A 14,998-nucleotide genomic window follows, 5' to 3' on the forward strand; every position below is an offset into this window, starting at 1 on the left:
GCTTATTTTTGCATCCAGGATGGTCCCTGCCTGAGATGTGACTGTGATCATTGCAGAATGGGCTGTTGCCAACTCTTGGCTCTAACAAACAAGCCTGCCCAAACTGTGTATGTCTGTGCCAGATTGTGCTAACTGCCTTCTCTGTCTCTCTGTGGCCCACAGCCAGTCCCACGGAACCGAGGTCCTCGCCATCCCCACCCCCTAGCCCCACGGAGCCCGAGAAGAGCTCCCAGGAGCCCCTGAGCCTGTCACTGGAGAGCAGCAAGGAGAACCAGCAGCCAGAGGGACGCTCCAGCTCCTCGCTGGGTGGGAAGATGTGCTCGGGCAGCCAGGCCTCCGGGGGCATCCAGGAGATTGTGGCCATGTCCCCAGAGCTGGACACGTACTCCATCACCAAGAGGGTCAAAGAGGTCCTCACAGACAACAACCTAGGTACAGGTGGCGGGAATCAGGGATGCTACATCCTGCCCTGGGCGGCTCCTACTTGAGGGAAGTGCCTGCAGTGGGATCCAGGGCCCTGGGGTACAGCCTGCAGGTGCCAGTCAGCCCTGGGGCATCCAGGACCCTCTGGGAGGCATCTGACTCTGACCTGGGTCCCTAGAGTGGGACAAAAGGGAGGTGAATGCAGGTCTGATATGACCTGAAATCCTCAGCCCACAGCTTTCAAAACTTCCTTCCAGAAGGACTGGGAGAATCCCATTCACAGAGACTCTAGCTCAGTCCTGACCCAGGGCTGACCTCCTGCCCTCGGGTCACAGAGGAGAAATCTGTTCTCTGATTCTTCTGCTTTTGGGATCACAAACCCCTCTGCCTCTCAGATCCAGGTCATGCCCCCCTCCCAGAGGGATGCACACAAACCCCAAATTTTTCACTATAATTTCTATTATAAAAATAAGGCATGTTCATTATTTTAAAACAGTACAGAAAAAATTCATTAATAAATAAATAAATAAAATCCCCCAGCCTCCCAGTCACACTCCTCAGTTTGTATGTATCTGACACTTTCTGAACACATACGAGAATAAACGTACACCTAGTTTCTTCTTTTCTTTTTTCTGTGTAGATGAAATCACACACATACTGTCCTACAATTTGCTTCTTAAATATTAACAGTTTCCTGGACACCCTTCCACACGGGAACGATTAGACTGTCTGCATTCTTTTTCACTGTTGTAAAATGTTTCAGGCCACGGATGCCCCACATTTTTTACCCAACCGATGGGCATCTGTGTTGTTTCCAATTTCCTGCTTCTCCTGAAATGATGTCTGTGTGCGTCTTGGTGCCCTCGGGCAAGTACAGCTGGAGGATGTATCCCAGGCAGCGGAATTGCCAGATCAGAGGCTATGCACGTTGACATTTTGATAGAATCTGTCAAATTACTGTCAAACAAGCTGATACTAATTTGTGCACATGGAGTTTGCAGACAATTTCAGAGATCCTCTAGCAGTGAAGAACATCTAGATAGTGACAGCATTTTTGTTGGTAGCTGTCTGGTCCCCATCCCCGAAATCTCCTCCTTTGCAGAAAGGTTCCCTCCAGGTCCACCCCATGTGTCTGGTCCTTCCTTCCGTCCTCGGGGGCTCCCTTGTGTCTCTGGCCTGTTTCTTGTCTCGGCTGGGAGCCCTCCGCCCAGCCTGGGTGACGGGTTGCCCTCTCCTCTGTCCCCAGGACAGCGGCTATTCGGGGAGAGCATCCTGGGGCTGACGCAGGGCTCCGTGTCTGACCTGCTGTCCCGGCCCAAACCCTGGCACAAGCTGAGCCTGAAGGGGCGGGAGCCCTTTGTGCGAATGCAGCTGTGGCTCAGCGACCCCCACAGCGTGGAGAAGCTGAGGGACGTGAAGCAGCTGGAGAAGAAAGGTGGGCACTAGGCCTCCGGCTCTGACTCGGGTTTTCCCCTTGGAACAGTGTCTGGCTGTGACCCAGAGAAATCCAGGGCCCCGATGGTCCAGTCTCAGCCTGGCGTGGGGCTGCAAGAAATCGCAGTCCCACAGAATAAACTGGAAGGCAGTTAGACTGTTCACCACTTCTCTCATTAAAATGCCAGTGCCCCGTCTCTCTCAGCATCCTTCCACGCAGCCATAGCTGCTCCAAAGTCTTCTGCCAACCCCAGCTGCATGTCCCCCATGAGCTCTCTCTCTGATCCCTCCATGCTCTGCATCCTCTCCCTGTTGTATAGATCCCCCTTTGCCCATCACCCAGATTCTGCACAACAAAGCTCAGAATTACGAGCACCCTCCCTGAGGGGTGGGCGTTGTCTGGTAGTCTCTTATGTCCCTGGGAAGATATGCTGGTGCTGAGCGCCTGCTGCGTGCCCACTCAGTCTCATGCTGTGCATAAGGGATTCCTGGGTCTTAAAAAGCTCAGGGTCCAGTGGGAGGTGAGATACGAGGAGTGGAAAAGTTGTCATCCAGGGCGCCAAGGCGGGGCATTGGCACCAGACAACCCTGCAGTTGAGAACCTGGCCTGCCACTTCCTGGCTGTGTGACCTTGGGCAAGTTACGTCCCCTCTCTGTGCCTCCTTCTGCTTCCTCTGGAAATAAGAGCCGAGAGCATCTACCTCAGGGCATTGCTGTGAGGATTAAATGAGACCCTAATACCTTACATCCTCTATTCTCAAGTGGGCTTTTTTTTTCACATTTTGATGATTGGAGGTTCTGATGCATCATGGGCTTACCGGGTTTCTTTACATTAACGCCCTGCCCCCACCCCCAACAGGACTAGTGAAATTCAGGGACACTTCTGACAATCAGGAGCATGCATAGCACCCCTTTTTGGGCTCTTCCTATCTGTGAGGGCCCTGCTATGCTCTCTGCATACGTTAGCACCTGGGTGCTGACGACCAGACCTCAGACGCAGGCGTGTGCTCAGACCTCAGAGGCAGCGTGTGCTCTCCGCAGGTGGTGCAGGCCCGCATCTCAGTGGAGGGCTGGGGAGGGAGTGGAAGGACGGCAATGAGGGAGTGAAGGATGAGACTGGGGGCAGCCCTAAGTGTGGGCCGTGAAGGGCTCAGGGGGGCTGGCTGATGAGCCGCGCCCCGGCCCTGCTCTGCTCGGGCGCCCCTGGGGGGTGGGGGTGGAGGCGGCCATGGGCCCCTCTCAGCCCTCCCCCCCACCCCCAGCCTACCTAAAGCGCAGATACGGCCTCATCAGCACCGGCTCCGACAGCGAGTCCCCGGCCACTCGCTCCGAGTGCGCGAGCCCCTGCCTGCAGCCCCAGGACCTGAGCCTCCTGCAGATCAAGAAGCCCCGCGTGGTGCTGGCGCCCGAGGAGAAGGAGGCGCTGCGGAAGGCCTACCAGCTGGAGCCCTACCCCTCGCAGCAGACCATCGAGCTCCTCTCCTTCCAGCTCAACCTCAAGACCAACACCGTCATCAACTGGTTCCACAACTACAGGTGGGGGCGGCTGCTGGGAGGCGGGCAGGGGTCTCAGCCAGACCCCCTTCCCCGCCCGGGGCCTGGAGGGAGCCCATGTGGCGTCGGGGAACGGGGAGGCCTTCTTGGGTGGATGTTTAGATTTAGAATGTGGGCCAAACTGGCTGTAAGTCCCAGCTCCCCCATGTCCAGCTGGGAGACCCCGGGCGTGTCACTTCACCTCCCCGAGCCTCAGTCTCCTGACCTGTAAAATGGGGACATAACAGGCTCTACTTCATAGAGTCAGCCCGAGGATTCGATGGGCTATCATAGTTACATGAGACACCCGGCCCAGTTATCGTCGTCACTCTCTTTATTATGACACCACCAGCTTGCTCTGCGTCTGCCTCTGCGAAGGGCCAGGGAATGGTGTCTGGGGCCCAGGCCTGGGGAACCCTGAGTACCCACTGGGCCTCATGGCAGAGCCCTGACTGAGGCTCTTGGCCTCTCCGGCTCCCCAGACCGAGGGAGACCCTTCTGGCAGCCCCTGGCTCCCCCACCTTGAGGGGCGGGTGACTCCTGTTTCTGTGGCTGCTCCTGCCACCCTCCAGTCCCTAGTCCCGGGAGGCGCTGGCCTGCAGGGCCAGGCTTCCTGGGGTGTGACTGGGTCCCGCAGTCCAAGGAGACTGCAGAGGGGCTCTTGAGGCCAGCCTAGAGCCCTGCAGAAAGGCTCAATGGATTTCAGGGACCATCTCTGAGACGCCCCCGCCCACCTTCCTGAGCAGGAAGTGTCTCTGGTGCCCACGGGTGCCAGAAAGGAGAGCCCTCCACGCGTCCCGGGGCAGAGCGAGGTCTCTTGATCCCCAGGGGAGAAGAGGAGGGAGGAGCCTGGAAGGGTGCAATACTTGAAATCTCCTCCCCCCACAGCCCAGGCAGCACACAGACCTGAGTTCAAGTCCCGCCTTGGCTGTGTGTGCTTAGGCAAGTGACAGTGCCTCTCTGAGTCTCATCTCTATTTTTTTTTTTTTTTTTGTGAGGAAGATCAGCCCTGAGCTAACATCTCCCAATCCTCCTCTTTTTTTGTTGAGGAAGACTGGCCCTGGGCTAACATCCATGCCCATTTTCCTCTACTTTATATGGGACGCCGCCACAGCATGGCTTGACAAGCAGTGCGTCGGTGCGCGCCCAGGATCCGAACCGGCGAACCCCAGGCCACCGGAGCAGAGTGCACGCACTTAACTGCTTGTGCCACCGGGCTGGCCCCCTGTTATTACAATTTTTAATTGTTAGCATCATTATATCAACAACGTTAACTTCATTATTAATATTAATGGGCAGAGGGCCACAGCACTGAAGGTGCTGAGGAAGCCCGTCGCTCTGTGACCTTGGAGGACTCCTTGGGCCTCTCTGGGCCTCATTTGCTATCAGGAAACTAGTCAATGGGGTTAGACCCATTCCCGGCCCTCCTTGTTGTAAAACGTAGTGCAGGAGACTAAGTTTCCCTCCCACGCAGGCAGGTGGTTGTAGTGAAGAGACAGGGTTCTGGACTGGAATTCGGGTACCCGGGTTCTGGTCCCAGCACTGCCCCTGTGTGCCGGGGTGACCTGGAGAGGTCACTCTCCACGCCTGAGTTTCCCCTTCTGGGCCGATGTCTAAGAGTCCCTGCAGGGGAGAAGCGGGGAGTTGTCACCCCAAACTAGATCTGAGTTTGACTTTGAGAAATGCTCTCGACCAGTGCCATCCACTAGAAATATAATGCAAGGCGCACACGTGATTTAAAATTTTCTAGCAGCCACATTAAAAAAATAAGAAAGAGATTAAATTAATTGTAATAGTATATTTTATTTAGCCCATATATACAAAATAACCATTTCCACATGTAATCAATATAAAAACTTTATTAATGAGATCTTTTGCAATTTTTTTTGTATCAAGCCTTCAAAATTCAGTGTGTCGGGCCGGCCCCGTGGCTTAGCGGTTAAGTGCGCTGCGGCCTGCTGCTGGCGGCCCGGGTTCGGATCCCGGGCGTGCACCGACGCACCGCTTCTCCGGCCATGCTGAGGCTGCGTCCCACATACAGCAACTAGAAGGATGTGCAGCTATGACATACAACTATCTACTGGGGCTTTGGGGGAAAAAATAAATAAATAAAATTATATAAAAAAAAAAAATTCGGTGTGTCTTTTACCCTTATAGCCACATATCAAGTGCTCAAGAGCCACGTGCTGCCAGTTGCTACTGTAATGGATGGCACAGGTCTAGATCTCGAACTCTGGAACCCAACAGTCCTGAGTTCAAGTCCTGGCTCTGCTACTTATTGGCTGTGTGTCCTGGGGCAAGTCACTCAACATCTCTGAGCCCTGTTTCCCCCTCTGAAGTAGAGCTGATAATAGCACCCACCTTGTAGGGTTGTGGAGAGGACTTACTGAGATGCTACATGTGAAGAAGCTTAGTGCCTGGTGAACCCCCAGAGAAGTGGGTGGGGTCAAAATGTCACCCGCATGGATTGAGTCCAGTGTTAGCCAGGTCCCCCGTCCAGCCCCTCGCTCACCACCGTCTCTGCCCCAGGTCCCGGATGCGCAGGGAGATGTTGGTGGAGGGGACCCAAGACGAACCAGACCTCGAACCCACTGGGGCTTCTGGTGTCCTGCCGCCACACCACTCCCACCAAGACCCTACACTGCAGAGCCCCGACTCCGAGGCTGAGGACCAGAAGCCTACCGTGAAGGAACTGGAGCTTCAGGAGGGCCCCAAGGACAGCGTCACAGCCCTGACCACCCAGGACAAGGGGCAAGTGAGGATCAAGCAGGAACAGACAGAGGAGGATGCTGAGGAGGAGGCGGGCAGCCAGCTCCAGGACGCAGGGGAGCTGGACAAAGGCCAAGGTTCCCCCAGAGAGGGGCATCCCAACCCTCCGGGTAATGACAGACTCCCAAATGTGGCCCCAGGGCTCCTTTTTCCAGGTGGGACCACCCCAGACTGCCCCTCACTGCAGCCCCACCAAGAGAGTGAAGGTGGGGAGCGGCTATACCCGGACCCTCTAAGTTTTAAGTCAGCCTCGGAGTCCTCACGCTGCAGCCTGGAGGTGTCACTGAACTCGCCCTCGGCCGCCTCCTCGCCGGGCCTCATGATGTCCGTGTCACCCGTCCCCTCCTCCTCAGCCCCCATCTCCCCATCCCCACCCAGTGGCCCCCCTTCCAAAGTGCCGAGCACCAGCCCCACTGCTGACACGGCTGGGGCCTTGCACCCCAGCGCCAAGGTGAACCCCAACTTGCAGCGGCGGCATGAGAAGATGGCCAACTTGAACAGCATCATCTACCGGCTAGAGAGGGCAGCCAACCGGGAGGAGGCCCTGGAGTGGGAGTTCTGAAGGTGGGGGTGGGGGGCAGACCCAGGTGGCCACCTTCCCTCCCTCACTCACTCTCCCAGACAGGGCGGGGTAAGGGAGAGAGGAACTCAGCCGTCCAAATGTGGACAGCAATGTTATGCCGTTTACGTTTTTTGTTGTAATCCTAGTTTGATGAAGTTGTGAGCGAGTGGGTGGGGCAGGTGCCACGGCCTCCTCTTTTTGGCACCTACCCCCCAGGGGGCACCCTCTCCCCCCCCCCGACCCCGGCCTCTCTGCAGGAGGCGGAAGCAAAGTGGCTTCACATTTTCACCTGGAAACTCTGAACTCTTTTAGAAAAATAAATAAATATTTATAGACTTCTTTTAGATATTTTAATAAAGGATCCTTTGGAATTTATTCCCAGCTGATGCTGTTTTGATATTACAGAGAGTTATAAAATCAGGATGCTGCCACAACTGTTGCGAAGTATACACTGAAGTTGTGTCGTTTTTGCCACTAGATGAGATTAAAAGAAGACAATTGTTCAAAGCCATCACGAAACACTATGAGACTGACCAAAATTGAGATAACCCTCGAACCGCGGTTTTTTCCACATCTGTCTGTGAGACACAGCGCGTTGCTATTGTCCTTCCAGACACCAAGCTGGAAAGAGAAAGTCCAGAAGACTCTAAATGCAAACCTCAATGCCGTTGAGGACGTGTTCCACTCTGGTGGTCTGTTTTGCAACCTGGACAACGCAGAGTGTCCCGTGCTGTTGTAGGTGTTGTAGAGGTGTGGGCTGTGGCCGACCGCCCTACCTGACGTGGTCCAGAACAAACTGGTTACACTACCTCTGGTCAGAAGCCTGTGCACATCGATCTCGTCCATCTGTAGACAAGATGTGTTTCCGGATCCTTTGGAAAGCCAGGCACGGAGGCAGGTGACTAGAGGAGGGGCACTTGAGCCAGAGTCACCCCATTCCCCAGCCTGAATCGTGGCCACAGCACAGGAAGCTTCCCCACCAGCTTTCCAGAGCAAGACTGTGGCTGCCATCCTCCCTCCTTGTGTTTTAAGAAAATATCAGTGTTGATCATCCCACAAGCACCCAACGCCAAGAAGGAGATTCATGCAACTAGAGAGGCCAACTCCCCTCCTCGCTGTCTTCTCTCTCAAGTTGGCCCTGCTGCTGTTTCTGGAAGGCACCTGCAGCTCCAGGTCCATGCAGAACCAAGCGAGAAGGTTGAGTGCGCCGCAGCATGACCACCATATCCCAGTCTCCAAGGCCTCCCACCTGCCTCCCAACGCATGACCTTTTGGGCAGCAAGGACTCAACCCCCCAGCTCAGAGAAGCCCTTCCTCTGGCGTCTTCGTCATCTTGGTTTCTGGGGGAGAGTTCTCAGTTTGGATGGAACAGCCACCATATTGGTTGTTGAATCTCTGTCTCCTGGTTTGATGTCTTCTCCTTTTGCAAACTCTGTGGGAAGGCTGAATTTGGTGACTCCCCAGCTGAATCTAGAATGACAAGGAAAAGGTGGCCATATTCGGTGCCAATCCAGTGCAGGGGAGAGATGGCGGACGGGGGTTTCAAGGATGCAATCCAGCAACCCAGTGACCAGAAAGGGACAGCGGAGGGCTGTTCCAGAATCTCAACTCGCGTGCACCCAGCCCAGGCTGCAGTCTCCATGCCAGTCGGTGAAGAACGCAAACCTGCAGAAGAGCTCCTTTTCCGTACACCCAGGCTACGCATCGAAGAGTTTTCCACTGTATACATTTTTATCCAGATGAAGGTATTTTTATATTTTGACAATAGGAAACAGTGACCAATTTTCAGAGTAATCAGATCTGGAACAAACAAAACATCTCCTTTTAACCACCACCGCCCTATCTCAGCGAAGACAACCATGGGGGAACACACCACTTTTTGCTGTTGAAACCCACACCGCAGTGGACTCCAGGCACACACGCAGACTATGACTCTTAGAGACCTAGATCTGGCTTTTGTGTAACGGGATTCGAATAAGCACTTAGCATAGTCTTTTGAACACGGAAATCCTGTTGTACCTAAAGCTGGCAGACCCGTGAACAACTTTGTCAGGCTCACGTCCTATGACGGTCAGAACAAAACAAAAACTCACAAAACCATTTCTATGAGAGATTGATGAACTTTGTTTAAAATTTAAAAAAAAAAAAGGAACACGTTCTGTAAACGCGTCGCTCAATACAGAATTGTATAATAATGTCTGGGTGTCCTGCTTGCTTTGTTCTGGAGCTGGGGGTGTGAAGTGGGGGGTCGGTCCTCAGAGGTGTTGTACAAAATGGTATTTTTACAAACTGGTTTTTGAGGGCCAGCCCTGGTGGCCTAGTGGTTAAGTTCAGCACACTCGGCTTCAGCAGCCGGTGTTTGGTTCCTGGGCGTGGACCTACACCACTCTTAGTGGCCATGCTGTGCTGGCAGCCCACATACTAAAAAATAGAGGAAGATTGGCACAGATGTTAACTCAGGGCGAATCTTCCTCAGCAAAAAAAAGAAGAAAAAAACCTGGTTTTTCAATTAGTTTGCCACCATTAAAACGTGGGGGCATGTCACATAAAAACTGCGATTACTGGCCTCTCTTGAAAACTGTAAGATCTGGCCACACTGCGTCCAGGTTCCAGCGTGACAACAGCCAGCTGAAGAGTGGCTGCCCCCTTTAGGCATGACGCGTGCCCGTGATTTGCCTCCATCCTCACCCGTGCCTGGGTCCTGTGGACATCCCAGGTGGCAACTGTGCTGTGGGCTCCGGCAAAGGAAGACGGGAGGATTGGAATCCACTTTTCCACCCAGTGCAGCAGGGTGGACGCGGGTTAGACTCCGGGGCCCAGTACTAGGAGCCGAGATGGTGCCCTGCCCCCAGATCGGTGGCCACAGGCCAGGGCCCTAAGCACCACCAGTTTACAAGCTGTGCCCACCTCAGAGGAACGAGCGGGTGCTGGGTGCCCCCGGCCTCCTGATGGGAAAAGGCCAGGAGGGGCTTCCTGGGGACCAACACAGCATCGCCCCTTTCCCGGCTGTACACCTAGGGCCTCGGTTTCCCCATCTGTACAATGAGGTATCAGAGCAGCCAGTTCAAAGGTCATAGTGAGGAATAATCATGCCAGGAAAAACCGGAAGACTGTGCGGCACATAGGGGGCGATATTACTTCTCGTTATCCTGGGCGGGGGCTGGGCTCCTTCAACCCATGATGCTGAGTCTCTCTGTGCATCACACTGCAGGAGGTTTGTTTTTCCTTCACCAGTAATGTCAGGAGAGTCTCTGAAGAGGCATTAAACATTACTCATCCCTGAGCCAAGGCCACATGGCGTCCCAAGACAGATCTTTCCTCTTCGTCTGGAAACCTTCCGATCACCCATTTTTCCGCATGTCCTTGAGGGGGAAGTAACGATGAATTGCCTCCCCTTGGTTAGGAAAACGATTTGCTCCAAACCCAGCAGGACACCCCGCGATGCCTGAGCACCCCGTCAAGGGGGAGGGTAGAGGCCAAGGCCCTCGTCGGCCCTGGAGGTCCCAGCTAGCCATTAAGGGCGACATTTCAGGCAGGCCCGGCCTTTGCTCAGAGGCGGAAAGGAGGATGGGAGTCAAGAGCTCATGCGTGGAGCAGGATGACCTGGTCTCAAGCCCGGCTCTGCCTCTTGGAGCTGTGTGACCTTGGGCAAATGCCTAAACTCCTCTGTGCCTCAGTTTCCCAAGCTGTTGAATGGGGGTATAGGAATGGCACCTTCCTTATAGGTGGTTGTAAGGTTCAAATCGAGTGAAGCCAAGGACGGGCCCTTTAAACCCTCTGTTCGCAGCTCTGGAGGTCAGAAGTCAGAAATCCCCAGGATGCGGCCCCATGTGTGGGTGGGGGCAGGAACGGAGGAGGCTACCTCTGACACGCACGAGCCCCCTGAGAACCTTCGGAAGGAGGTGCTCCTGGGATCCGGGAACGAGGGCTCCATTCTGGGCCATCGGCTTTCGTGTGCACATTGTGTCTGCAGTCACCGCCCATCTGGAGTGGGAAATGCAGCAAAAGCACAGAAACGTGGATTCTGAACTAGGGACCACAGGAGAGCGGGAGTGGAGGGACCGGAGAGGAACGAGAAGGCAGGGAGGGTCTTGCAGGAGGAGGCGGGTTTAGATCAGGGGACAGAGGGGAGCAGGGAGCCGAGTTGGAGGCAATTGGGTGACTGCATCCAGGTAGTAAGTACATATTGAGTACCTAGTGTGCGCTCAGTGCCTTGATGACAGAAACATGGGGGACATGAGAGCATGAGTAGTGGGGTCCAGGAAGGCTTCCTGGAGGAGGGGGCATCTCAGCTCACACCTGAAAGACACTAGGACTTAGAGGAGAAGCAGAAGAGGGGGCAGAAAGAACAGCAGGCAAGACATGGGACAGGGACAAGAACATGAGGAGAAAGCCCACGGGAGGCTGGGATTTGAGGCGGGGGCGGAGGGAGGAAGAGGGACGAGGGCCAGATCCAGAAGCCCCTTGGGACACGGTGGGAAATACACCTCTCTCCTGAGGGCGCTGGGGAGCCATGGAGGGTGTGAGGCAGAGGTCGCTGTGGTCTGACTTTTAGGAGGTTAGGAGGTCCACTGTCTGGGGGATGACGGGCCAGAGGGGGGTCCTTGGCTCCCACTCCTGCCCTCCTCTTCCTCCTAGTTAAGCTCCTCGCATGGGGCCAGCAGCCCCGCCTGCCATCCCCTCCTGGGGAATGAAAAAGCCAGACCTGGCCTGTAGCCAGGGCACTGGGCTGCCTTTGCAGACACCGGGAGGCTGAACCCACCCCGCGGACGGGGCAGGGAACCACCCTGAGTGACCTTAGCCGAGGTGCCTCCTTACCCTGGGTCGGCCTCCCCATCTGTGCAAAGAGGATGAAACAGCTGATCTCTTTAACGCCGTGTGACCTCCTCCAGCCCCCTGGGTGTCGTCGTTAAAGACTGGGTTTGCACTCAGCCTGGCCTGGGTTTGACTCTCCACTCTCAGGTAATCTGGGCCCTTCAATGAGACTCAGTTTCCTTATCTGTAAGATGGGCATGATCATAATAGTATCTACCTGCATTTGTCTATTACTGCATGACAAACAACACCAAAGCTTAGTGGCTTAAGACAATACAGGTTTCCCTCCCACAGTCACTGTGGGTTAGGAATCTGGGAGAGGCTTGACTGGGTGGGTCTGGCTCCTGGGTCTCCTGAGGTCAAGCTGTCCGCCAGGGCTGCCGTCACCTGGAGGCCGTTCTAGGGCTGAAGGATCTGCCTCCGAGTCGGCGCAGGCACACGGCCTGCCCGTGCTGGCTGGGGCCGGGGGCTTCAGTTCCTCTACAGGCGGGCCTCACAGGGCTGCCTGAGTGTCCCCACGACACAGCAGCTAAGCGTGAGCAGGGCGGAGGCTGCGCTGTCTTCTAGGACCTGGATTCAGAAACCCCACTGTGGCTTCCACAGTGTTCTCTTGGCCACCAGGACTGCATGATTCCGTGTGGGAGGGGACCACACAGGGTGTGGACACCAGGAGGCAAGGGTCATCGGGGGCCATCACGGAGGCTGGCTACCGCACTGCCTTGTAAGTTTCTTTGAAGGTTAAATGAGCATTTCTTTTTTTGTGTGTGAGGAAGATCAGCCCTGAGCTAACATCCATGCCAATCCTCCTCTTCTTGCTGAGGAAGACTGGCCCTGAGCTAACATCCGTGCCAATCCTTCTCTTTTCGCTGAGGAAGACTGGCCCTGGGCTAACTTCCATGCCCACCTTCCTCCACTTTATATGGGACGCAGCCTCATTATGGCCTGACAAGCGGTGCGTCGGTGCGCACCTGGGATCCGAACCCGGGCCACCAGCAGCAGAGCGCGCACACTTAACTGCTACGGCACGGGGCCGGCCCCATAAATGAGCATTTCTTAAGCTGTGGTCCTAAAATCCCTTGTTTCCTGCTCAAAATGCGGCTTCCTGGCCCTGCCCCAACCTACTGACCCAGAATTCCTCGAGCCAGTGCCCAGGAATCTGCATTTTTAAGAAGTACGCCAGGTGACTCAGACATTGTAGGTCTCAGTAAATGGGAGGCAATTCTCACTCGATTTGCTTTGTTTGGCCCCAGGGGGTGTGCCAGGCCCTGGGAGGATGCTGGGGAGGCAGAGGAGCACAGGGGTACGGAGCATTCAAGGGCTGTCTTGGCGCAGCCGGGAGCTGTTGGGTTGACAGACATCGTGCTCCACGTGAAGATGTGCGAACAGTTCATTGGGAGGACCCAGCGGAAACCTGTGAAATCCCCAGGCGGGACGCTCAGCTGGGCTTCGGGCACAGCACAGTCTATACTGTGATCCCTTCTCTCTCCAAGGCCGCCTCGTACCTGACTTAGTCTGTCCACCAATTCAACATTCCCAGGACGCTGATGGGCTCAGCTTGTGTCTCGGGACAAGCTCGCGCCTGAGCGGTGGCAGTCAGAGAGGGAAGAACCGCGTGAGCTGAGGGGCGGGGAGACCGTGACTGGCATCTCTGTGCTGGCACGGCGCCAGGCCCTGGGGCCACACGGGAGGCAGACTTGTCCCTGCTCTTGAGGAGCCGCAGCCTGGAGGGCCTGGGCGCGCCGCCCAAGACTTCTCGGCCCCACAGCTAGGGAAGCAGTGACACAGTGCCCCGGACAGTGAAGAGAGGGCAGTGACAGGGGGCCCCCAGTGCTTCCAGAGCTGCGCCTGCAAGACCAGCGCGGCCGTGGTCCCAGGCGCACGCAGACCAGCCCAGGCAGCCCTGAGCCCTCCGTCAGGAGCCAGCCGCCGTTTTGAAACTCTAAGTAAAAATAGTTCAAGGGCACCTTTTAAAAAGTCTTCATCAGAAAATGCAAAATCTGCAGCTGGGCTTAAGCAGTTAATCATTTTACCGCCATGGGTTTCATTTTGGGTGCCACGATTTTATAAACTGGGACAAGTAGCAGGGCCTTTTTATAACAAAGTTTGTGTAACGTGAGGTAAGGTGATCTGGGGAGGGGCTGGGGGAATGGACAGTTGGCACCAGATCTAGCCAGAGTAGGGACAAAACAGCCCCATTCAGGAACAGACAAGGCAGAGCCAGAAGTGAGAGGCAGAGAGCCATTCTTTCAATATTTGTTCACTCAGAAGAGGAGAGGTGGAAGGCTTCCAGGAAAAGGGTGGAAACAGTGGCCCCTCCACTGTCACAGGGAATCCCACTGTAGCCTAAACTTCACCCCACTGAGCTGGCAGCAGCCCTGCAGTTGGTTACCCAGAGCCATGCTCCTTAGGAAGCCTCTGGCTGCAAATTACAAAATAAAGTCCCCCTCAAAGCTTTAAACAAGGACATTTATTACCTCAAATAACAAGATGTCCAGAGGTAGGGCAGGTTCCAGGGTCCATTGATTCAGCAGTTCAAGGCCATTTTCAAGCGTGTGCTAAACTCAGCAGGGGACCCTTTCCTTAGAGCGGCCTACTTCATGAGCACAAGATAGCTGCCACAGCTCCAGGTATCAGCCATAACTTCACCCCCAGAGAACAATGAAGAGCTCTTCATTGTGTCTCTTTTTAGAAGCAAGAAGACCCTTCCACTCACGTCTCATTGGCCAAAATTGGGTCACACAGCCATTCTTTAGCAGCTAAATTTTAGCCAATCCCTGCAAGTCAAATAAGAGCAGCACAACTGAATCTGACTAATCATTTAGGGTGGGTGGATGTTGGGCAGCCAGCCTGTAACTTCCGGCCTGCTTGCCCTCCTTGAGATTCTCATCCCTCACCCCAAGTGGCTTCTCAGAATATTCCTTGTGAACACATACACTATCCCCCAGAGACTTTGGGTGAAGACCGTTTTCTCTACTTGTCATGCTCCCGGGGTGTTTTAGTCACCCTTACACACCTCCCTGGGTCAGAAGGAAACACGGCCATGTTGGCAGGTGGATGCACAACACTGAGCCACTGGCTGACGGGCCTCCCCTCCCCTTTCAGCCGGCTGCAGTGCAAACATTCCAGCCCCAGGAAGCCCGGCAGCTGAGGGCACACCGCCTGGGGCTGTCTCCTGCCAGTTCCCCCGCTCCGTGCCCCGTGCCCCGCGGCGGCTGCGGTCACCGTGCCACAGGCGGCGCCCTGACTCAGCCGTGTGGGGAGCCGCTTCCCCAGCCCCGTCTGTCGGCTGTACGCCCAGGAGAGGTGGAGGGAATTACCCAGCACGCATTGGGTGCTCACACGCGGCTCAATTCCCTAACCTTGATGTTTTCGTTTCTTGTTTTTGAACTTGTTCTGCCGAGCCAGGACTGTAGGGTGCTCACCCTAAGCCACATTTTTCTGAATGTGCATGATTTTTCCAGG

The 14,998-nt window shown here is 55.2% G+C and overlaps 1 protein-coding gene across 1 annotated transcript in view; it reads left to right on the forward strand.

Annotated features, from left to right (window-relative positions):
- The window catches only part of CUX2 (cut like homeobox 2), a 251,201-nt gene extending 242,291 nt beyond the window's left edge, over window positions 1-8,910 (forward strand). The window contains 4 exon segments of the mRNA XM_058531414.1: window positions 163-432; window positions 1,670-1,858; window positions 3,120-3,393; window positions 5,920-8,910. Of these exon segments, the coding sequence (XP_058387397.1) occupies window positions 163-432; window positions 1,670-1,858; window positions 3,120-3,393; window positions 5,920-6,721 (1,535 nt within the window). The 3' untranslated portion in view covers window positions 6,722-8,910.
- Window positions 8,911-14,998: the final 6,088 nt, after the last annotated feature.

This window comes from Diceros bicornis, chromosome 35, assembly GCF_020826845.1.
Source record: "Diceros bicornis minor isolate mBicDic1 chromosome 35, mDicBic1.mat.cur, whole genome shotgun sequence".
Lineage (NCBI taxonomy): Eukaryota > Metazoa > Chordata > Mammalia > Perissodactyla > Rhinocerotidae > Diceros > Diceros bicornis.